At 33.0% G+C, this 23,423-nt stretch overlaps 1 protein-coding gene across 8 annotated transcripts in view; it reads left to right on the top strand.

Moving 5' to 3' along the window:
- The window catches only part of UBE3A (ubiquitin protein ligase E3A), a 94,063-nt gene that overhangs the window by 26,271 nt on the left and 44,369 nt on the right, over nt 1–23,423 (top strand). For 4 of the 8 annotated variants that reach the window (XM_081291607.1, XM_081291605.1, XM_081291608.1 and 1 more), the window contains one exon: nt 3,709–3,753. Coding sequence is in view for 6 of the 8 variants with exons in the window: in XM_081291605.1 (XP_081147731.1) it covers nt 3,752–3,753 (2 nt within the window). In the remaining 2 variants the exon portion in view is untranslated. Of the gene's footprint in view, nt 1–915; nt 1,036–3,708; nt 3,754–14,887; nt 15,035–23,423 lie in introns of all 8 variants that reach the window. The other 4 variants (XM_081291603.1, XM_081291604.1, XM_081291602.1 and 1 more) reach the window with 2 other exon arrangements.

Here is a 23,423-nt window from a genome sequence, read left to right as displayed (position 1 = left end):
AAGAAGGAATAAGTAGAACTAGACTTTGGAGTATGTGTTTGTGTGTGTGTGTATACCCGCGCATGCACACGTACGCTCACGCTTATGCATGCATGTGTACCTGCATGCACATATATAGGTAGAGCTATTTTATTAAGTATTTGTCTACTTGGTGACTTATTTCTCCATCTGTGATTAAATTAGTCCCATTTAAACTCCTGCTATAATTGTGAGTTAATGGTCCATGTTCTAAATCCTTGCTCCTTTATATATATTTAAATCATGAAATTCTATGACAAAAACTAACCCATCTCCCCAAAATATTCCCACCCTTAATAGAAAGTCTGTAGGTCATTGTTTTAGTTCTGATTTCAACACTAATTCTAAAATCTTGGGCAAATGAATTAATTACTCTGAGGCCAATTATTATTGTTATTATTTCTTATAGTATCTGCCTTATTTAGGTAGGTAGAGCCAAAACTGTCCTGATATTTAAGGCACCATTGACCAAAGTACTTTATAAACTCTAATACTACATAAAAAGTACAGATAGTGTCTGTTATCCAAAATGCTTGGGACGACACATGTTTCAGATTTTAGAGTTTTTTTAGTTTTTTGGAATATTTGCATAAACTTTACTGGTTGAGCATACCTAATCTGAAAATCCAAAATCTGAAATACCCCTGAATTTAAAACTGTTTGAGTTGGTGACATGAAACTTAAATTGTTTTAGATTTTGGAGCATTTTAGGTTTTTGGAGAAAGATATTTTAAGAAAACAAAGTGCTGGGAAATATTCCTTGAAAACTTTCCTATAAGTATTTTTCTGATAAATTTTGTATTGAAACCTAATTTGAAGCTTTGCAGATTTCTTTTAAACATTGAATTGAGTTTATATACTAAAGTGTTCTAACCAAAGGTTTGTTTAATTTGTTAGAATTATTAAACCTACGCTCAGATCAAGTTAGCAGCTAGACTGGTGTGACAACCTGTTTTTAATCAGTGACTCAAAGCTGTGATCACCCTGATGTCACCGAATGGCCACAGCTTGTAAAAGGTAATTTTAAATGTTATTTTACAGCCTTTAAGAGGCTGTCATCATAAAGTGAAATACATACTGTAAAAATGAAGAAAATGTCTAGTTGGCAGGAATACTGTTAAGAATAGAGTACCTAAGAGTTGACCTGTTTCTCCATTTAATCTCCTTCCTAATGTATTTCAGTTCATTTCCTACCTGCTTTATAAGGTCAATAGCCACCACCAGAGACTTATCTATATGGATAAACAAGAAAGTATTATTTCATGGTTTTAAATAAACATTTTAAAGAAATGCAGAAAGTTTTTTCATGTGCTTTTTAAAGTATGTTTTTTATGTGGTGGAAGTTTACTTTTCTAGAAGTTTTGGCAACTTTAATAAAATTAGTTTACTTTTTTGTCCTAGAGAGTTATAGTGGAGGCAAAAGAGTAGCTTACAGGATAGAGAAGCTGCACCCATTGGAAATGATCCATCATTTGAATTTGCTAAGTCTTGTTGCAGTATTTAGAATAGTGGGCATTTTTGTGTTTGTTATTTTCTGCAATTCATATCAAGACCTAAAATTGAGAGTCTCCTAGGATTTATTTTTAATTTTCTAATGTTACTTGCCTAATATGTAGTTTTAAAATTATCTAATTTGTTATTCTCACAAACTTTAGGTTAACTAAAATCAATAGTTTTAAAAGAAATTTTTTCCCCCTTGTGTTATATGTTGTGAATTGGGTAAAATTAGGAGTGTGTTCTGAATTTTGTTTCTAACATTTTGGCAATAAAAGTGAATGAGCTTTTTAGGAGCCAAAATAATGTTGGGAACTGTTACTAGATGTTTTACACACACACACACACACACACATTATAGTTTTGAATCCTCACTTGAAGATATTTTTCGGTAACTTATTTAGAATATTATAGAAATATACTACAAGGGGGATAATAGAAATTTATTCAGATATTCATTGTTACTCAGAAACAATTCTGCTAATTCTGTATATTCACTTTTCTTTGGATTAAAAAAGTTTGCAATTTGAATGAAAAGCAAACTATTATGTTTAAGAGACCCAGCAGAGATATTTATTTTAGGATAATAGTATTTCAGTCTTTTCTTACTCTCATCCTTCTGGACTGGATTATTTTAGAATTATTTGGTTTGACTTACAAATGATTTTTAGTAGCTTACTTTAATATTTGTAAATATTAAGTATAATCTTGTATATTTATAGTAACTTAGTAACATTTTGATACTAATGTTTACATATTCTTGCTAAGGGAACAGAACAGAAATTGGGAAAATAGATGTAGTTACCATTTGATGATATATTTAATCTCTATACCATTTTTAGGGTTTCAAAGCTTCTCAACATGTTATACTTCCAAGATTTGGTTTTGTTTTCCTTCTCCTTGTAGCTTACCTTTCTGAAGTAATTTTTTTAAAAAAAATTTTGTCATCATGTTCTTGCTTTTTTTTTTATTCCCTGTTAATTTTTGAAAATTTTGCTGCTTAACTGTTTAAAAGCTTCTAATCTGCCTTTCTTCCTTCAGTGCCAGCAGGTTTATTTTTTTGTTTTGCAAGCCAGCTCTGTCTCTTTACAGTATGACATCTGATGTTGGAGGGTCGCACTTTCAAAAATGAGTCAGCTGGTACATGGGGTTATCATCAGTTTTTAGCTCTTCTGTCTGAGAGACACACATTTGGAAGCATTCTTGGGGTACTTACCCACAAGGCTGGTGGAGATCAGGTGTGTCACAGATGATTTGCTTGCTCTCTGGGGGAGAGGGTGGAGAAAATTTTTGGATTTATGGTGCTGCCAAATCACTACCTCCCCCAGCATGCCCCAGTTTTTAGTTCTTAAATAATTTTGTACAAAATTGAAAGTTTAAACTGCAGATGATCTGACAAATATTTGAGCTGCTGGAGTCTTTTTAAAATATTTATTTATTCTTGCATTCTTGTCTTGGAATTTGAATGAACAGCAGTGTGTGTAAATTTGAAAGCCTGATAACAAAGTGAGATTTTTTTTAAGTTAAGGAATTTAACAAACATTTTTCCCCCTTTCTGGTGACTCTGATTTTCAGATTTTTTGTTAGTAAATTGTTTGAAATTGGAAATTTAAAGTCAATGATAAATTCACAAATCAAAGTTCTTGAATGGCAATTTGAAATTTTAACTTTTGATGTTAATTTTTTTTAACTATTTTGGGAATCTGAAAGTGTTAGATATGAATGAATGTGATCATGTTCCTCTAAAACATTACATATAAAATTATGTGGTTGGCCCAAGCTTTAGTTTTGTCTGCTCAGGTTGCAGTTTGCTGAACCTTGATCCAGAATTTGAGACCATGAATACCACTTTCTTAATATGGATAAGCAATATTGAGATATAAAAAGTTTCACAGTTGTATTGTTGTATTACATGTATTTGACTTGATTTGTCTGTTGGTATCTAACTCCAGTGTTTACAGTTTCCTTTCCTTAAATACATTGTGTTGAGATTTTTATTAGTCCACCCCTTCAAATAAATGTTTTGTATGCAATCTGATTGGACTGCTTTTTTTCTCATGTTGAAATCTTGATTTTTTTAAAAACCCTTATTTAGTGCTTAAATCTTGTTTTCAAATCTTGCTTTCCCAAGTGAAGTTTTATTCCTTTTTTGAATATGGAATATTTTGCTAACTTTTCTTCAATTGCATTTTACAGATCACCAGGAGAACCTCAGTCTGACAACATTGAAGCTAGCCGAATGTAAGTATAATTTGGTTGAGGCTGTGGTATATTTTATGTAGTCCTAGACTGTTTTCAGTGGTATCACGTTATTTGAAAATGATTTCCAGGTAAAAGTAAGTAATGATTTAAAAGTATATATGAAAATGTCTACTTTTCCCTCTACCAAACACCTGTAAACTTTTGATAAGAAATCACTAGATGTTTACTATTAAATAGATAATTGCTTATTCCTGAATTCTTTTGTCATTTGCTCTCCTAGAAGTTGTGAGAAATAGGGAGACAGGGCAGATGAGTTTGACATTCTTAATCCCTACTATGTGAAAGGCATTGGGTTTTGTTATGGATACAAAGATTCAGAGTTAGTTCCTACCCTGGAATAACTTAAATTGAAAGATGCAGAAGCAAAGTTTTCCAGTTATTGAGGTAAAATGGTACTCTGGATACAGTGGGAACACAGAAGAGTACCAGAGTACCCAGGTGTGCAGCAGGAACCGAATCCAGATGGCAGGAAAATTGAGTGACTAAGTAAGGCTAGGATCAATCTTGAAATGTGACTGGAGTTAGGCAGCTGAAAGCATGAACAGATTTCTTCTAGGTAGAAGCATAAGCAAAGTTATGAAGCAGCATATTGAGTATAGATAACAGTAGTCAGTTAAGGACTTTTATATTATAGATTGATCAAAAGACAAGAAAGTAAAGATAAGACTTGGTAAAAAGGACTAAGTCCTTGCATGCCACATGAAAGGTCTTGATTTGTATCTCATAGATATTTGGGAATTGTAAGGAATTTGCTTAACAGGCAGTAGCATACCTGTAAGACATATTTTCAGTAACTTTAGTAGCAGAGAAACAGGTTTGAAGACAGACACGTGGACATGGTAACCAGGGATTCAGTAGTTCAGTCAATGGGAGCCTTAAAAGGAACAATGGTATAATAATGAATTCAAAATCAGTTTTTCTGGACTTAAGACAAATACTTAGAAAGTGAAATAATGAAGTCTTCAGTGATTTGTTGTATGAATTTAAGAATTTTAAGACAGTAGAAGTGCACTATAGTAATTATCCAAGCAAAGTTTTCAAGACAGTAAATTGAAATGAAAAATGTTAGTGCAGAATTTGATCTTAAGTAAGAGAAAAGATCCCCATCTTCTGAAGATAGGAGGAGATAAACATGTGATTTTAAACTTTTAAATGTGCATATGGGTAAGATTGAGAAAGTCAAGGTTTTCTTTACTGAAAATAGAGTAAATCCTTTCACATGCTATGTACACTGTGAAACTTCAAGAGGGAACTGTAAAATGTATTTCTCAGACTTATGTGACCATGTAATTTTTCTGTTAACTTAAAACAAAAAAAAAAATCCTCAATGTTTTCTTTACTGAATGGAGGAAATCTTTTTAAAGACTTGATGTATATGTGACCATGTAATTTTTCTGTTAATTATATGTATACATTATATTAACTGTTATATAACCATGTAACTATAATAAAATAATATAAAAATTGACCATCTTGGGGTTGGGAGTGTAGCTCAGTGGTAGAGCGCTTTCCTAGCATGTGTGAGATGCTGGGTTTGATCCTGAGCACCACATAAAAATAAAAAAAATTTATTTATTGTGTCCTTTTACAACTAGAAATGAAAAAAATCTTAATTAACCTTTTTAAAGTGTGCGTTTCAGTAGTGTTATGAGTGTTAACATTGTTACGTAGTCATAATCAGAATTCTCTTCATTTTGCAAAACAAGACCCTATACCCATTAAACAGTAACTCCCCATTCCTACTGCCCCTAGCAACCACCATTTCACTTTCTGTCTGGTTTTTGGCTACTCTAAGTACCCCATATAAGTATAATTATACAGTTGTCTTTTGAGATTATTTTATTGTACTTTGTATAATATCCTCAGGTTCATCTATATTGTAGCATATATCAGAATTTCCTTCTTTTTTCAGGCTGAATAATATCCCATTGCATGTATGTACTATAATTTGCTTATTCATTCATCTGAATGGGCACTTGGGTTGTTTCTATATTTTAGCAATTGTGAATAATGTTGCTATGAGCATTGGTATACTTTTTCAGACCCTGCTTTAAATTCTTTCAATATATATGGTAATTTTGTTGTTAATTTTTTTGGAAACTGCCAGACTGTTTCCACACCATTTTAGATTCCAAACAAAAGTGTATAGAGGTTCCAGTTTTTCTACCTCTTTACTAGCATTTGTTTTTATTTAATTTTTTTATATTTGTCATCCTGTTGGATGTGAAATGATATTTTATTATAGTTTAGTGACCATGTAAAGTTTTTTTTTTATTAACAGTGTTTTGTGGAACATTATACTTAACACAGGTTAGTTAGGGGATTTGGGAATATTGAAAACTTAGAAAATTATTGAGGGTTATTGAACTAAAGGTCATTGAAAATCATCAATTGAATGGTTCAAGGTTAGAAACATTATCACATTTGGAACTTAAAGACTTTTCTCCAATAGCCAGAAGATTATTCATGGTATTCACATTGAATATTAGCAGTGTAGAGGGGATAATACTAAAGCATTGTAATAGTTAAATTTTTATGCTATTTATGATGGCCAATAGAACTGTGTGTTCCAAGGTTCAGATGTGATGGTGGGTTAGGACTTTGCAGCACTCATTCTACTTTAAAAACATCAATTTGAACAATTATTCATGGACAAAAATACCTTCACAAGTGCTAAGGAAACCAGGTAATGCACTGGGTGTGGCACAGAAATGAGTAAATGTATTGAGGGTAGGCAAGACAGTTTTACATTATTTGTGTCAAGTCTCCATCAACCCTGGACAGGACAGTATGTAAAGAGATAATCTCCTTGCAGGAAGGAGAAGTAAGTATGCACCAGACTTCATAGAACTCAATACTGGGCCTGCCCCGATAAAACCCAAGGCTGAGCCATGTCCTTGGTTGTAGACCCTAGGCTGGTACCAATACACTGAGTTTCCAGGTGCACCTCAATGCCAAGCCACATCCAATAGTCCCAGGTTCCAGGCTTGCCCAGTGCTAAGCTGGCAGCTAGAATCCTACCCTCCAGCTTGGCCCCTGGGGTCCCACACTCCAGCAGGTTAAGTGTTTAGGCCTTGTTCTCCCGGTTTCAGTAGATTACAGTGCTTAGCCATACCCCTTGGATTAGGTTGCATGAAAGTCCTTGTGAATCCAGGTACTAGGTTAGCCTCTGTGGCCTCGGGACCTATTCTATCTCCTGTGGACCTAGCTTTCAGGCCAGTACTCTCACACTTGGCCTCCAGACTGACTCCTCTGGACTCTGGCTACATACTTACCTCAGAACCAATCAAGCCCTAAACTTCAGATTGTTCCCTGTGACTCTAGGCTTCAATGGACTCAAGAGTGTAGACCCACCCCAGTGGACTCTGTTATCTATATTAAGGCTACACTTCCTCCCTGTAGACCTAGGCTCTAGGCATACCCACCCCAGTGGACTCTGTTACCTATACTAAGGCTACAGTTCCTCCCCTTAGACCTAAGCTCTAGGCTAACCTTTGTGAGCTCGATCTTCAGGTTTATCCCAGTGAATGCAGATGCCAGGCCCACCCTAGCACTTGATTGTCTTCTGCAGTCAGATTCTAGGCCCAACTCAGCATCAGGTCAGCCAGTGTGGATATAGGGTCTAGATGCACCTTCACAAACCCCATCAATAGGTTTACCACAGTGGATCCAGGCTTCATGAAATTCAGCCTTACAGATACAGGCTCCAGTCCTGCTTTCTTGTTGACTTAGGGACTCCCACCACCCTGCTCGTGGACTACAGCTGCAAGTCCTCCCATGGGCTACAACAAATGGTGGCTCAAAACCTGTAGATAGGCAGACTGTTCAAGGGCTTTTAAGACAAAGCCAGTCTGAAAAGACAGGAATAAGTCCGTACTTTTTTCAAATGTGCAGATACCAACACATGGCCATTGTGGATCAAGAACAGTTAGAAGTAATTAAAACACCAATAATCAGTCCTAAAAAAGTAGAGATTTATGAGCTGCCTAACAAAGAATTCAAAGTAATTGTTCTAAGGAAACTTGGTGAATTAAAAATAAAACACAAAGAAGTAATTCAGTGAAATCGGTAAACAGTAAACAATCATAATGAGAAATTCAACCAACAGATTGAAAATATTTTCTTAAAGAAAAATTCTTTAGTTGAAAAATAAAGTGAATGAAATGAAAATGAATACAAGAGCATAAGCAGCAGAATTGATTAAGCAGAAGACTTTGAATCTGAGGACAAGTTATTTGAAAATATACAGTTAGAGGATATAAAAGGAAAATGATTGAAAAGGAATGAAGAAATCTTGCAAGGGAAGCTCCAATAAGGTTCGGTCCAGTGGTTAGGGTTGTGGCTCAGTGGTAGAGAGCTTGCCTAGCATGTGTGAAGCACTGGGTTTGATTCTCAGTACCACATATAAATAAAATAATGGTGCCTTAACAACTTATAAAAATATTTTTAAAAATTCAGTCCAGACCACATTACTTCAGGGTATGAATGAATAATCAAAGTCAAAAAGGATATAGAAAACAGGAAATACTTTACACCTTAGGGAGTTCTAATAAGTCTAGGAACAAAAACCTTATATGCCAGGAGAGAATGTGATAGTGCATTTAACCTGTTGAAAGAAAACACAACAACAGGAATATTTCACCTGGCAAAACTATTCTTCAGAAATGAAGGGAGTTTATTACCACCAGACCTGTCTTATGAGAAATATTACAGAAAATTCTTAAAGTTAAAAGAAAATGATGCTAATTAGTAACATGAAAACATAAACACAGTCCAATTCTTCCAATTTTGTATCAATGGCATATAAATTACTTACATTAAGTATGAAAACTAAAAGACAAAACTGTTCAAAATTGTAATAAGTACAATATTTTGTTGAACTGTATGGTATGAATTGTGGCATCAAGAATGTGAAATGTGAGCTGGGTGTGGTGGTGCATGTCTGTAATCCCAGTGGCTCTGGAGGCTGAGATAGGAGGATGTTGAATTAAAAGCCAACCTCAGCAACTTAGCGAGGCACTAAGCAACTCAGTGACACCTGTCTTTAAGTAAACTACAGTCTAGGGCTGGGGATGTTGCTCAGTGCCCTGAGTTCAATTCCTGGTACCCCCACCCCCTAAAGTGTGGGGGATGATAGAGAAAAAGTGATTAAAAAAATGCGACCACAGTTGTTAATCTTAATATAGCCTGTTATAACTATAAATGTTTTGTCAGCCTCATGGTAAGCATAAAAGTGAAACCTTATAGTGGTTACACTGAAGATGAAGAGTAATAAGGAGTCAAAAGCCCAGCAGTAGAGAAAGTAATGTAATCACAAGTAAGACAATAAAAGAGGAAGAAAAGGACAAAAGGTTTATAGGACAGCTAGAAAACAATTAACAAATTATAGTAGTACCTGCTAGTTATTACTTGGAATATAAATGAATTCAGTTTCACCAGTCAAAACACATAGAGTGGTTGGATGGATAATTAAACAAGAACTAACTGTATGTTGCCTATAGGAGACTCGCTTCACTGTTAAGAACACAAATTAAAAGTGTTCTTAACTTTTAATTCCATGTGTATGGAAATCAAAAGAGATCTGGGATAGCTGTACCTATATCAGATAACACCAGATAAGTCAAAACTAAAACAAGAAAAAGAAGGTCATTGTATTATGGTAAAGTGGCCATTTCATCAGGAGGATATTATAATTGTAAGTATTTATGCACTTAGCATTAGAGTATCTAAATATATAAAGCAGATAATAAGTGCCCCCCCCCCCTTTGTGGTGGGATTGAGCCTAGGGCCTCACATATGCTAAGTATACATTTTTTTTGAGAGAGAGAGAGAAAGAGAATTTTTATTTATTTTTTTAGTTTTCAGTAGACACAACATCTTTGTTTGTATGTGGTGCTGAGGATCGAACCTAGGCCACACGCATGCCAGGCAAGCGCGCTACCTCTTGAGCCACATCCCCAGCCCACTAAGTATACATTTTAACATTGAGCTACAACCCTAGCCCCAATAGATCTTATAGACTGTGATAATGATAATAGTTGGAGACTTCAGTACCCCATTCTCAGCAATGTACAGACATCATAATTAAATTACACTGTAGTCCAGATGATATGTAACTGTACAACAGTGGTAGAATACCTTCTTTTAAATACAGGATGGGTCATGTGCAAGAATTATCAAATGTGTTGTTTGAAATTGTATCAGATATCTTTTCTGATCACAGTGGTATGAAACTAGATATCAGTAATAGCAAGAATTTTAGAAAATTCACATACATGGGAATTTAACATAATACTGTCTGAACAACTACAGGCCAAAGACAAAATTAAAACTAAAAAATACCTTTAGACAAAAATGGAAACAGAAGGTATCCAAACTCATGTAAGGCAGCAGAAATAAATTTTAAGAGGGAAATTTACAGCAATAAACACCTGCATTAAAAATAAAAAATAGCTCAAATGAATGAGCTAATGTTACATCTGAAGGAATTAGGAAAAAATAACTTCAAAGTTAGTTGATGTAAGAAGGAGTAAGATATAAATGAGAGTAGATATAAATGAAAGGGAATGACAAGATTCTTAAAACTAAGAGTTTTTTTGTTGTTGTTGTTTGTTTTTAAAGATAATATTAAGAAAGCTTTAGGTAGACCATGAATAAGTTGGCTTAATCAAATCAGAAAAAAAAAAAGAAGAGCCATTACAACTGAAATAGGTAACTAGAAAGGATCACAAGATACTACAATGAACAGTTATGCATCAACAAATTATTCAACCTAAAATATATTTGGTTTTTCTTTAACCTAGAAGAAAAAAATAGATAAATTCTTGCATGCATACTGTCTACCAAGAATTAATGTTGAACAATAACAACAACAAAAAATCTGAACAGATCAATAAGGAGTGAAGACATTGAGTCAGTAGTAAAATCCTCCACCAGATAAAAGCCCAGGACCTGATGGTTTCACTGCTGAATTTATTGAATATTTGAACAGAAGTAATATCATTTTTTCTTTTTCAAAGAACTGAAGAAGAGGGAATATCTCCAAATTTATTTTATGAGGCCAGCATTAAATTGATAACAGAGTCAGACGGAAACTCTTAAAAACAAAAAACTAAAGCCCAATATCCCCGATGAAGTAGATGCAAAAATTGTGAAGAAATTACTAGCAAATTGAACTAAATAGCATGTTAGAACTGTTCATCATGATAACAAATTTATCTTAAGGATGTAATGAATGTGTAACATAACTAGATCTATAAATGTGACATCATTAATAGAGTGAGGGGAAAACATTTAAAAAAATTCAACATCTCTGATAAAAAGCCTCAATAAATAAGGCATACAAGGAATGTATCTCAACACAATGAAGGCATATGTGACAAACCTACTGCTAAAGTCATACTTAATGGTGAAAAGTTGAAAGCTTGAACAAGGCAAGGGAACCTGCTCTCACCATTTCTATTCAACATTGTGCTTCAAGTCCTTATCAGAGTAATTAAATGAAATAAATAGAAGGTATCCAAATAGGAAAGGAAGAAGTTTAACTCACTTAGTTTGTAGATGGCATGGTTATTAGAATTACTAAAGAGATATGGTAAAGTTGTAGGATTCAAAATCAAGGTATGACAATCATTGTTTCTATACACTTAAAGAGCAGACTAACTAAAAAAAGAAATCAAGAAAATGTTTCATTTAAAATAGCTACAGAAAAATAAAAGCATTTAAGAAATTTAACCAAGGAGGTGAAAGATGTCCACAGTAAAAACAAGAAAACATTGATGAAAGAACTTGAAGAGGATACAAGTAAGTGAAAAGTTAGCCCATATTTATGGATTGGAAGAATCAATATTGTTACAAATTTCCATACTACTCAGAGTACTCTTAAGATTCTGTGTAATCCCTAGGAAAATGTCAATGACCTTTTTTACAGAAATTGAAAAAAATATACTGAGATTTATATAGAACCATAAAAGACTAGATAGCCAAAGCAGTCTTGAGTAAAAAGAACAAAGCTGAAGGTATGGTATCATACTACCTACCTTGAAAATATACCTAATCAGTAAGACATAAAAACAAACATGTGTACAAATAGAACACAATAAAGAGCATAGAATCTTGACAAATTTGATGAAAGCAAATGTGATCTGACAATCTGTTCAGTAGTTGATGTTGGGAAAACTGGATGTCCACATGCAGAAGAATGAACTTGGAACATTAGCTCATACCATATAGAGAACTCAACTGAAAATGGTTTAAAAAGTACGTGTACAATTTGAAATCGTAAAAGTACTAAAAGACGACAAAGGAATACATCTCTCTTTTTTTTTTTTTTTAATCCAGAGAAGGGCAACAAAAACAAAAGTAGAGAAATGAGATACACCAAACTGAAAAGCTCTGCACAAAGGATAAAATCAACAGTAAAAAGAACACCTATGAAATGATTAGAGAAAACATTTGTAAACCACACCTGAGAAGGGGTTAATAAATGAAATATATAAGGAACTTAGTAGCAAGAAAAAAATAACCCAATTAAGAAATGAGCAAAGGACCCCAATAACCATGACATGCATGTGCATGCACACGCACCCCCACACATTCAAACACAAGCAAATACCCAAAGGTAGATGAAAAAAGTACTCAGAATTGTTATTAATCCAGGAAATGCAAATACAGACTATAATAAGATGCCCCATTAAAATAGTTAATATAAAAAATGAGACCTTTCTTGTTGGTAAGGATGTGGGAAAAAAAGGGAACCTCTGTATTCAAGATAATAGGAATGTAAATTAGTACAGCTATTAGGGAAAATAGGAGGACTTATTTAAAAAATAAAAAATGGGACTGCCAAGATTTAGCAATTTCACTGCTGAGTACATATTCAAAGGAAATGAAATCACTGTGTCAAAGAGATAGGAAGGGCAGCAGAATAGAATAGACATTATGGTTGCTGTATGTATATAGGTGACTGTATGACCAGTGTGATTCTGCAATCTGTACAATCAGAAAAATGAGAAATTATACCCCAATTGATTCAGATGTATGAATTGCCAAGATCATTGTAATGTCATGTGTAGCTAAAAAAAAAAAGAGATACGTGCATTGTCATGTTCATTGTATCATTATTCACAGTAGCCAAGATTTAGCGTTAAACTGAGTATCTCATTCAGTTTAATGAATAGATTAAAGAATATGGTGTATATTGCAAATGGAGTACTATTCAGCCATAATGAAGGATGAAATTCTCTTTTTGGGGCACAGGGAAACAATATGGATGACACTCAAGTCATTATTTAAGTGAAATAAGCCAGACACAGAAAAACAAATATTGCATGATGTCAGTTATATAGGAAAAGTGAAAAAGTTTATCTCATTGAAGTATGGAGTAGAATGGTTGTCACCAAGGGCTGCACACATGATACTTAGAGGATGCGAATTGTCGACATTTATTCAACTTGTTAACAGGTATTATCTTCTTGGAAATTGATCAGAAAATTTTAAGTGTTCTTACCACAAAAATTTTATGTATATGAGGTATTGCATATATTAGCTGGATCTAGCCATTCCACAATGTATTCATATTTCAAAACATGTTGTGCATGTGATAAATATATCCAATTCTCATTTGTCAACAAAATAAATGAATACAAAATTTTAAAAATGTCTCGTGTCTTTATGTCAATGATCATTCTATATGAGTGCAAATGAGGGTAGATGGTAATGATCAGAGGTTTAACATGTCTGGAATGAAAAAAGAGTTTAAAAAAGCTGTTTCAACTTAAGGCAGATATTTTAAGGGACTATAATATTGGAATAGAACAGAGACACAGACCTTGACATTGAAGTCACTTTGCTAATGACCTAATATATATCAAATAGAACCTATCGTCTGAGTTTAACAGCAGAACAGAGGAAAGTCATAAAGAATTCAGGTAGATTATATTAGTTTCAAATTAGAAGTTTTTTGTTTTCTTTGCAGTGGGGGCATTGTTTGTTTGTTTTTAACAAGGGTATTAGAAGAATAATGGGGGACTTAGGGCTTTAGGAGTCTTTTCAAGTTCATATAAAAGTGTTGCAGGATAAGCGCCTTTGGGAGGAAGCCAGGCTTTAGCGCGATGTAATATGTTGAAAAGCCATTATATAAAGCATTTGAAGATGATGGACACCTTATAAGTGGGTTTTTAGAAATCTTGGTGGAATTTAGGAGAATGAATCAAGATTAAAGAATGGAGAGTATAGATGAAACTTCATTGGTAGTAAAAATCAAGGATGATGACATTGTGAGGCATGGTAAGCTGTTTGTTATAAGTTTCTGTATAAATCTTTGGTGTAAGTCCAGATTGTGTTAAGAAAGCTCTCATGCTTTTTAACTTGACCATGTTAAAATAGAGTTAACAGAAAATTAGACCTACCATGATGTCTCAACAGAGCTATGGTCCTAGCCATAATATCATGGGAAAATAGCTCTTAAGCCTTCACATCTGCCACCATTTCTCAAGTTCCTATACCTGTAAAAACCATAACAGGCAGCACTTTAGTAAGGTGAGTAGGTCCAGTTTTGTTGTACCATAATATTGTATGTCTTAATTTACAAAATAACTAATGAAGGATTCTTGCTTTCCCCTAAGAATTAATGAGGGTAATTTATAAAAGACAACATTCCACATATATTGAAGCATGATTTTAAAATATTTGTGGTACTTGGGTATACAAGTTGGATTTTGGTGTAACTCAATTATGTTTTAAATATACATTTAGAGAAGACTTCGAGTACATTTTAAATAGTAATTTTTATATACATAGAGACCATGCCTGTTAAGGAATTCTTAATATTTCCTTGGAAGCAGAAAAGCATAGCAAAGATTTTTAACAGCTGGATACTATTTTGTAATTCAACCTAAAATTAGAAGTAATAGTAACCGAGATCTTTTTTGATCATATGTTATTCTGAGTTTTGTTTAAATTTTGTAAGTATCTTGTGGTAGAGTCTTTTTATATGTATTTAGGCTTCTTGATATCTTAATGATTTCAAAGCAGTTTCTTAGTAACTTCAGATTTCTCATATTTGGTAATTACTCCCTATACCCCATCTCTAACATTAAGGCTATATTTTCAGGTGTATTACTATAAATGGAGCAAGGGTAAATGTATCAAGTGATTTATGGCTCATTAAAGCAAGATTGTTTAAATAAATCCTCAGTTTACTCTAAATGTTGGAATGCCCCAGACCAGTCCTAAGGCCATCTTTATCCTTTCTCTCCAGGTAAGAGATTTATTATCTGTACTCTTACAACTTGCATATTTCCATTCCAACTCTGACTTACCCTCTGAACTGTAGATTTATTTATCCAGTAATTGGATGGTTACTTCTTAATGTTAACAACTAAAATACAAGTTTAGCAATCTTTTACTTAAATAGATAGAGCTCTTTATTTTCATCCTCTCAAATCTAATTCTTTTACATTCTTCTGCCATCTCATTCAGTAGCAGTCTGCCCTCCATCCCTACTCCCTTTAGTTAAAACCTTTGAAGTCTCTAGATTTCTGTCTTACATAGTTCAAAGGATTTACGTATGAATACTGTTGTTTCAACCTTGAAGCATCTGTACTTTAACCCCTTGTTATCATTTCTACTTCTATTATCCTGATTAAAGCCCTTCGTCTTTTGCCAAAAAAAAAAAAAAAAAAAAAAAATGCCCCTTACATTGTATTCTTAATACCCAGACTGGTCTTTTTGAAATCTTAATCTGTTAAGTTCCAAGTTTTCATTTCTATGAACATAATAAATATATAAATATTATTTCAGAGTTAACTCAAATGGTATGAATATTGATTAATTGAAGTTTTTATTGGTGTTACACATCTGGAAGAATGAGACAAAATGGGTTAAACCCCTTCAAAGTCTCCCCCCCCCCCCAAAGTAATACTTAGAAATCTATGTTGCTCTATTATTGGCTCCTTTTTACTTCTGTGACCTCTGTACTTCCTTTTTTCATCTCCATCTATGCTAGCTTTATGCTCTTGCCCACATATCTTTGTGTTCTCAAGGGTTATTTCTGTTGTCTATGACCCTTCTCTTTGATGTCCACATGGTTTCCTTGTTTACTTCTTTCAGAGGTCTCTGTTTGAATGATACTATATCAGAGAGCCCATGTTGTGGCTTCTATAGTCCTCTTACATCTATTTTTCTTCACACAATTTAATGTCATTTGACAACTTTCATGTTGACTTTTTTGGTGTCTTTCTTCTTCATTATTAGAATGGAAGCCAAATGAGACAATAAATAGGTACTCAATATTTATTACATGAAAGAATGAAGATGCTAATTTTATGTAAAAGGTTTCTGTCTTTTTAATTTCCTTGTGAAAACATAGGAAGAATTTTTTAACATCAGTTTATATGCTAATAAACTGACTTATATTTTCATAGCTGTTGAATGTGGGGAATGCCATCCGACATCTTGAACATTTGCCATATGGCAAGTTACTGTGTTCCATGCTACTCATGAATTCTCTCAAAGTAGATTTGGAGAGCTGAACCTTTTAATTGAGTTGACTGTGGAGATAGAGTGTGGATGCTTTTAGTTTTTCCATGAATTATAGGTGTATTTTCATATGTGTAAGCACTATGGATTGGACTAACTAATATCAAAATATTTCCTGAAATAAAGATAGAAATCTCTTTAATCATGTACATGGTTCTTCTGTTGCCATGATTTTTCTCATGTGGAGAAAATTTCCTGTGGAAAAAATCTCCTTGTCATATTCTTGTTCTGCAGATTGAGACTTTGTAGGTTCTTTTGTATACTTACAGTATACCCCAGAAACTGGGAGATATTCTGACTTTTCTCTTCCCTTCAAGGTCATATAACTGGAAAAGATAGGGTTGATACTATTATCTAATCTAGACAGCATCAGAAGAGAACCTGAAGAATCTTTATTGAGGTTCTGTAATTTGCTAAGAACACAATAATAAATTACTGGGTTATGTGACTTAGGGTACTTACCGTTTAATAAATGGCAGTTATAAGAAAAATGTAGTTTAGTGATAGAGTAAATATAGGTTGCTATGGGGAGCATACAAGAGGAATACCTAATTATCTTAGAAGTGATTATCTAAGCTGAAACCTCCAGCTTGATTGGGGATAACTAAGACTATAGTCCTCAAGGCAGGAGGAATAACTTCTAAGATCTGGAATCAAGGAAGACATCAGAAGAGGTACACTGAAAGGCCTTTTGATGTATGGCAGGATGAGGTGATGGGAGGAGGTGTGAAAAATGTAGCCATAAGTAGAAAGCCATGATTAGATTGTGAAAGTTCTTGCAACAGTAAAGTCCTTGGTTCTCTCCTGACACACAGGGAGTCACTGAAATGTACTGGGCATATTAATGACATGAGTCATAGTCTATCCACTTTTCTACTGTATAATGCATCATATTGACTGGTACCATCTGCTATAAATAAAGGAAAACATACTCTTAGTAGGGATGGTTGAGGGAATGACTACCTTGCTCTATTCTCCCCAAAATAATAAGAGCAGAACTTAGGATTCCTGAAGTATCTAATGGACATACATTGTTAATTAAATCTTGATGAATGTTCTTTTTGTTAGCATATAAGCTTTGAACCCTGTTGCACACACCAGAAGCCTGGGCGTTATCTTTAGTTCCCTTATTGTGGATTACCTTGTTTGGCATAGCATAATCTTTACAGAGTATGTCTTTTAATTATTTCTTATGTAATTTTCTTCATCCTCATTCTTGTTGGTACTTCCTTCTTGGCCTGTAACATTTTCAGTATTCACTACCTAACTGGATTGCCTATATTCAGTTTTGTGCATTTTGGTCTTAGTTTAGATTATGGAATTATTGTAAAAGCAAATTCTTTAGACACTTATCTGCTTAAAATCTGTTAGTGACCAACTTATTCGTTCGTATATAGTGATTTATGAATCCTGGGAATTTCTGGCAATATGAAACATGCATTTTTTTTCCTTATCTGTGTCCATACTTTTATTTTTGTGTTTATTTTATAACAAAGTTAATTTACATGGAGAAAACAGAAGTTATATAAGCTGTTGAAGTGTTTAGGATACCGTCATGTTTTTCTCTTTTTTTAAAATTTTTTTATTAGTATGAAACATGCCTTTTTATGGGGGGAATGTCATTAAATTTTACTCTTGATGTTGGCTAAAATTAGAATTTTGTATCATGAATATGAGATTTTTCTTGAACTCTCTAGGTTTTTCCTGTAATACCATTTTTTTCAGGTCCCTCTTAACACATTTTTTTTTTTTCTGTCTTAAGCATTCTTTGTACCTTTTAATCATTGGCTTTCCAGTCACCTTTAGAATTTGTTTCTATTAAATTGCCTCTTTATATTGTCATACCTCTCTCTGTAGGCATCTTAATGATCTCTAGAACTTTCTCCTCTTATAAAGCAACTGAAACTATATCCGTTGAATAACTACTTCCATTTTTCCCCTTCTCCTAATCCATTGGCAAATGCTATTTTGCTTTCTGTAAATAAATTTCTTTGAGATACTTCATGGAGTATTTGTCTTGTTGTGGATTACCTTGTTTGGCATAGCATAATGTCCCCAAACTTCATTCAAGTTATAGAAAGAATATTACAGAATTTCCATTTTAAAAGCTGAATAAATTGCATTGTATGTATATTCTACACTTTCTTTCTCCAACCATTTATTATTAGACATTCCATTTCTTGGCTATTATAAATAATGCTACAATAAATATGAGTGTACAGATATCTTTCTGGGATCCTATTTTAAATTTATTTAAAAAATATATATATAACCAGCAGTAGGACTACTGGATCATATGGTAATTCTATCTCTTTTTTTAAGACTTTTTTTTAAAAAAAACAGTAGTTTTAGGTTCACAGCAAAATTGAGCAAACTTTCCCACATATCCACTGTCCCCTAAACATGTGTAAATTTCCCCATTATCCAGTTTTCCAACAGAGTGATAATACATGTTAAAATGCATGAACTTCAATTGACATATAGTATTCACTCAAAATCTGTAATTTACATTAGGATTTGTTCTTGATGTACATTCTATGAGTTAGCACTAAGAGTAATGGCTCATACTCATCATTATAGTATCGTACATAATATATTTATTGTCCTAAAAATCCTGTATTCAGTTTATTAATGCCTCTCCCAAAATCCTGGCAACAACTGATTTTTTGCTCTTTCCTTAGTTTTATCTTTCCCAGAATGTTATATACTTAGAATCTTAAATTATATGCAGCCTTTTCAGTTTTGTTTCTTTTACTTTTGTGCACTTAAGTTTCTCCTAGGACTCTCGATGACTTTTTAGTACTAGGTAATATTCTGGTTTTTGGTTGTATCACAGTTTAGTCATTGACTTACTGAAGGACATCTCGCTTGTTTCCAAGTTTTAGCAATTAAAATAAAGCTCCTAGTTTCATTCAATATATGGATATCCAATTTTCCCAGCACCATTTGTTTAAAAGACTATTTTTTCACCAACTGTATCTGGGTTTGTGTCTGTGTCTTCTAGTCTATGATATTGGTCAACATGTGAGTTTATGCTAGTACCACACAGTTTTTGTTACTATAGCTCTAAGTATAATTTGAAGATTGGAATTATGATGCCTTCTTCATTGCTTTTACAACTCAAAATTGCTTTGGCTATTCTGGTTCTTCTTTCAAATTAATTTTAGGTCCCCCCCCCCCCCCCCGTTAAGAATGTTATTGGGCACTGCATTGAGTCTATGTATTGCCGTTTGACAGTATTAATTCTGTCTACCTAATATGGGAGATATTTCTGTCTTCTAGTATACTCTGTAATTCTTTCTTCAATATTTTATAATTTTTATTGTAGAGGTCTGTCTATCTTTTTTTAGATTTATTCATTCATATATATAAATATGCAGACATTTATTCCTGCATTTATTTATTAAAACTACTGTGAAGGAGTTTTTGTGATTTTTTTTTTCAGCAGTTTCATTATTGCTGTATTTAAAAGGTGTTGATTTTTTTATGATGATTTTATGGTCTAATGCTTTGCTGTATTTATTTCCAAAACTTGAGAAGTCTTCAGGTATAGGATCATATCTGTGAACAGTGCCAAATTGACTTCTTCCTTTCCTCTTTATATACGTTGTATTTCTTTCTCATGTAAGTGCTGTGGCTGAGATTTCAAGACCTCCTTGTTTTTGATTTTAGAGGAAATGCTTTCAGTATTCCCTCATTTAGTATGATGTTTATTTTGGGTTTATCATTTATGTCCTTCAAGATGTTAAGTTCCTTCTGTCCTTAATTTCTTCAATGCTTCTAAAATGAGTTGGTGCTGAATTTTGTCAAAGGCCTTTTCTGTATCTAATTAGGTGATCATGTGATTTTTGTCCTTCCTTCCATTTATGTAATGAAGTTTATTGTTTTGCCTGTGCTGACTTGATCATGAACTATAAGCTTCTTAATGTGTTTTTGAAGAAGAATTACTCCTATTTTATTGTGGACTTTTGTTCAACAGGGATATTGTTCTGTAGTTCTCTTTCGGTCATGTGCCTTTATCTGGTTTTGGTAGAAGGTTGATATCTTCATACAATGATTTGAAAATGTTTTCTCTTATCTATTTCTGTGTCCCCTAATTTGAGGATCACTGACATTGTTTGTTCTTTAAAGGACTGGTAGAATTCAGCTAGGCAGTTTTTAATATTTATATTTTAGTTGTAATTGAACACAATATCTCTATTTTATTTATTTATGTGGTGCTGAGAATGGAATCCAGGGCCTGTCACATGCGAGGCGAGCGCTCTACTGCTGAGCCACAACCCCAGCCCCTAGTCTCATTGTTTTTTTGCTTTCCTGTTCAGGCTTTCTTTATCTCTTTGGTTCAATTTTGATAGGGCATCAGTATATAAGAATCAGTCTACTCCTTCTAGATTTTCTAGTTTTCAGAGTAGTCCTAATGATCCTCTGGAATTCAGAGATGTTTATGGTAATATCTTTTTTGCATTTCTAATGTTATTAATTTGGGTCTTCTCTTTGTTTCTGGGATTAGTTGGTTTATCATTCTTATCTTTTGAAAAAACTATTTCATTAATTTTGGCTCTGTCCGTAATTATTTTCTTTATTCTACTGGTTTTGGAAAGGTTTTATTGTTGTTTTTCAAGAATCTTGAAATGTATAATTGTTGTTGGGGATTTATTTATTTATTTATTTATTCATTCATTCATTTTATTTTAATGTAGGCACTCATAGCTGTAAGTTTACCTGAGAGCTGCCTTCATTGTGTCCCAGAGATTCTAATATGTTATATCTCCATTATATTTTGAATCTAAGAATTTTTAATTTTCCCTTTCATTTTATTATATTATCCATTCATTGTAAAAACCATATTGTTCATTCTCATTTATTTCCTATGTAATTTCTATGAGTTTTCTTGATTTTAATTTCCAGTTTCATTGAGTATGGTCTGATAAGATGGCTGAGATAGTATCAGGGTTTTTATTGTTTTTGTTTTTTGTACTTACTATGATTTACTTTCTTTCCTAAAATATGATGTTTTAGAGATGATACCATGTGCAGTTGAGAAGAAAGTGAATTTTGGATTATTCTATAGATGTCTTTTAGGCCCATTTGATTTATAATATTTTTTAGGTTTGAGACTCATTTTGCGTTTGTGTCTGGATGACCTCTCTTGGTAAGAGAGCAAGCAGCATATATTTGGGTCTTGTTTTTTAATCCATTCTGGTTCTTTTTTTAATTAGATTTGGGGCAGTTTATATTCAGTGTTATTATAGAGGTTTTTATTATTATCTGCCATTTTTATTTATTTCTGAACTTAAATTTGATCTTAATTCTTATTTGGTAGCTACTCTTCTCATGAAATTGATCCATTTGTAGGCTCTGAAGTTTGTTTTTAATTTCTTATGCATGTAGTGTTCTTCTAAGTATTTTCTTTAGTGTTGACTTAATAATCATGAATTCTTTTAGTTTTTGAGTATCTTGGAAGACTTATTTTTCCTTCTAATTTGTTGAGTTTGTGGTCATGAAGGCATTTTTTTTTTTTTTTTGTCTTGTTTCCCAAGTAGTGGAAATATATAACCCAGGACTTCATATATGGTGAGCAAGCAGTCTACCACTGAGGTACATCCCTAACCCTTTTAAATTTTATTTTGAGAGAGTGTCTAAGTTTTTCCCAGTCTGTCCTTGAACTTGTGGGCCTCTTGCCGCAGTCTCCCAAGTAACTGGAATTATATGCATGTGTTATTGCACCAGGCTGGAATATTGAATTTCATTGAAGCTTTTTCTGCATCTGTGGAGATGGTTTTATCCTTTTTTCTGAATCTGTGGAGATGGTTTTATCCTTCATTCTGCAAATGTATTATGTTTGTTGATTTGCATATGTTGAACTTTTCATGCAGCTCTGGGGTTAATCTCATTTTATCATGATGTATAACCTTTTTAATGTGCTTTGATTCCACTGTAATTGATATTGGCCTATGATTTTTTTCTTTTAAATTGATCTTGTCTGCTTTTGTTATCAGAGTAATTTTGTAGAATGAATTTGGAAGATTTCCCTGCTTATAAATTTTTTGGAATAGTTTGATTAGGATTAATTTTTAGAAAATGCATTCGGCAATAAAGCCACCTTAGTCATGAGCTTTTGTTTTTTGGTCGACTTTTTATTTCTGATTTAGTTTCTTTGCTTGTTATTGATATGTTTTGGTGTTCTGTTTTTTGTAGTTCAGACTTCATAGCTTGTGTCTGTAGAAATCTATCCATTTCTTCTTGATTTTCTAATTTGTTGATTTACATTAGTTAACAATAAGCCTAATAATCTTTCTGTGGTATTAGTTATGTCTTTTTTCTTCTGATTTGATTCTTTGTTTTCACCAAACTAGCTGAAAGTTTCTTGATTTTATTTGTTCTTTGAAAAAGCTACTTTTGGTTTCCTTAATTTTTTTATTGTGTTGCCTGCCTTTGTTTTATTTATTTCTGCTCTGATCCTTATTTCTTTGTTTCATGGATTTTGCTTCATTTATTTTTGCTTTTCTTGTTTTTTTTTAATTGATTGTCGTAGGTTTGAAATCTTCTATTCAGATGTAGGCCCTTATTATGAGAAATCCCCCTCCTAGAATTGTTTTTGCTGTATCCCATAGATTTTAGTATGATTGTTTTCATTTTTAAGAATTCTTTTATTTTCCCTTTTAATTTCTTCATTGACCCATTGGTCAGGAGTATGTTGTTTAATTTACATGTATTTTTATCATTCTCACAGTTACTGTTGTTGATTTCTAGTTTTATTTCAATGTGATTGGAGAAGATATATGCTTTAATTTCATTTTTTTTCATTTATTGAGATCTGTTTTGTGGACTAATGTATGGACTTATCTTGGTATATGTCTCATATGCTGATGAGAAGAATGCATATTCTGCAGCTGTTGTAGCAGTCTGTAAATTATCTTTTTTTAGGATAATTTAAGTCTGATGTTTCCTTGTTAAATTTATATGTGCATAATCTGTATGTGGATGAAAGTGTCATATGAAAATCTCTAACCGTTATGGTACTATGGTGTGTCTTCCCCTTTAGATATGATATTTGCTTTATGTATTGAGTGGTCTGAGAATTACTACATAAATGTTCATAGTAGTTA

The sequence above is a fragment of the Spermophilus citellus genome (assembly GCF_964194105.1).
Source record: "Spermophilus citellus genome assembly, chromosome: 4".
NCBI lineage: Eukaryota > Metazoa > Chordata > Mammalia > Rodentia > Sciuridae > Spermophilus > Spermophilus citellus.
This window is presented reverse-complemented; position numbering and strand designations above follow the sequence as displayed.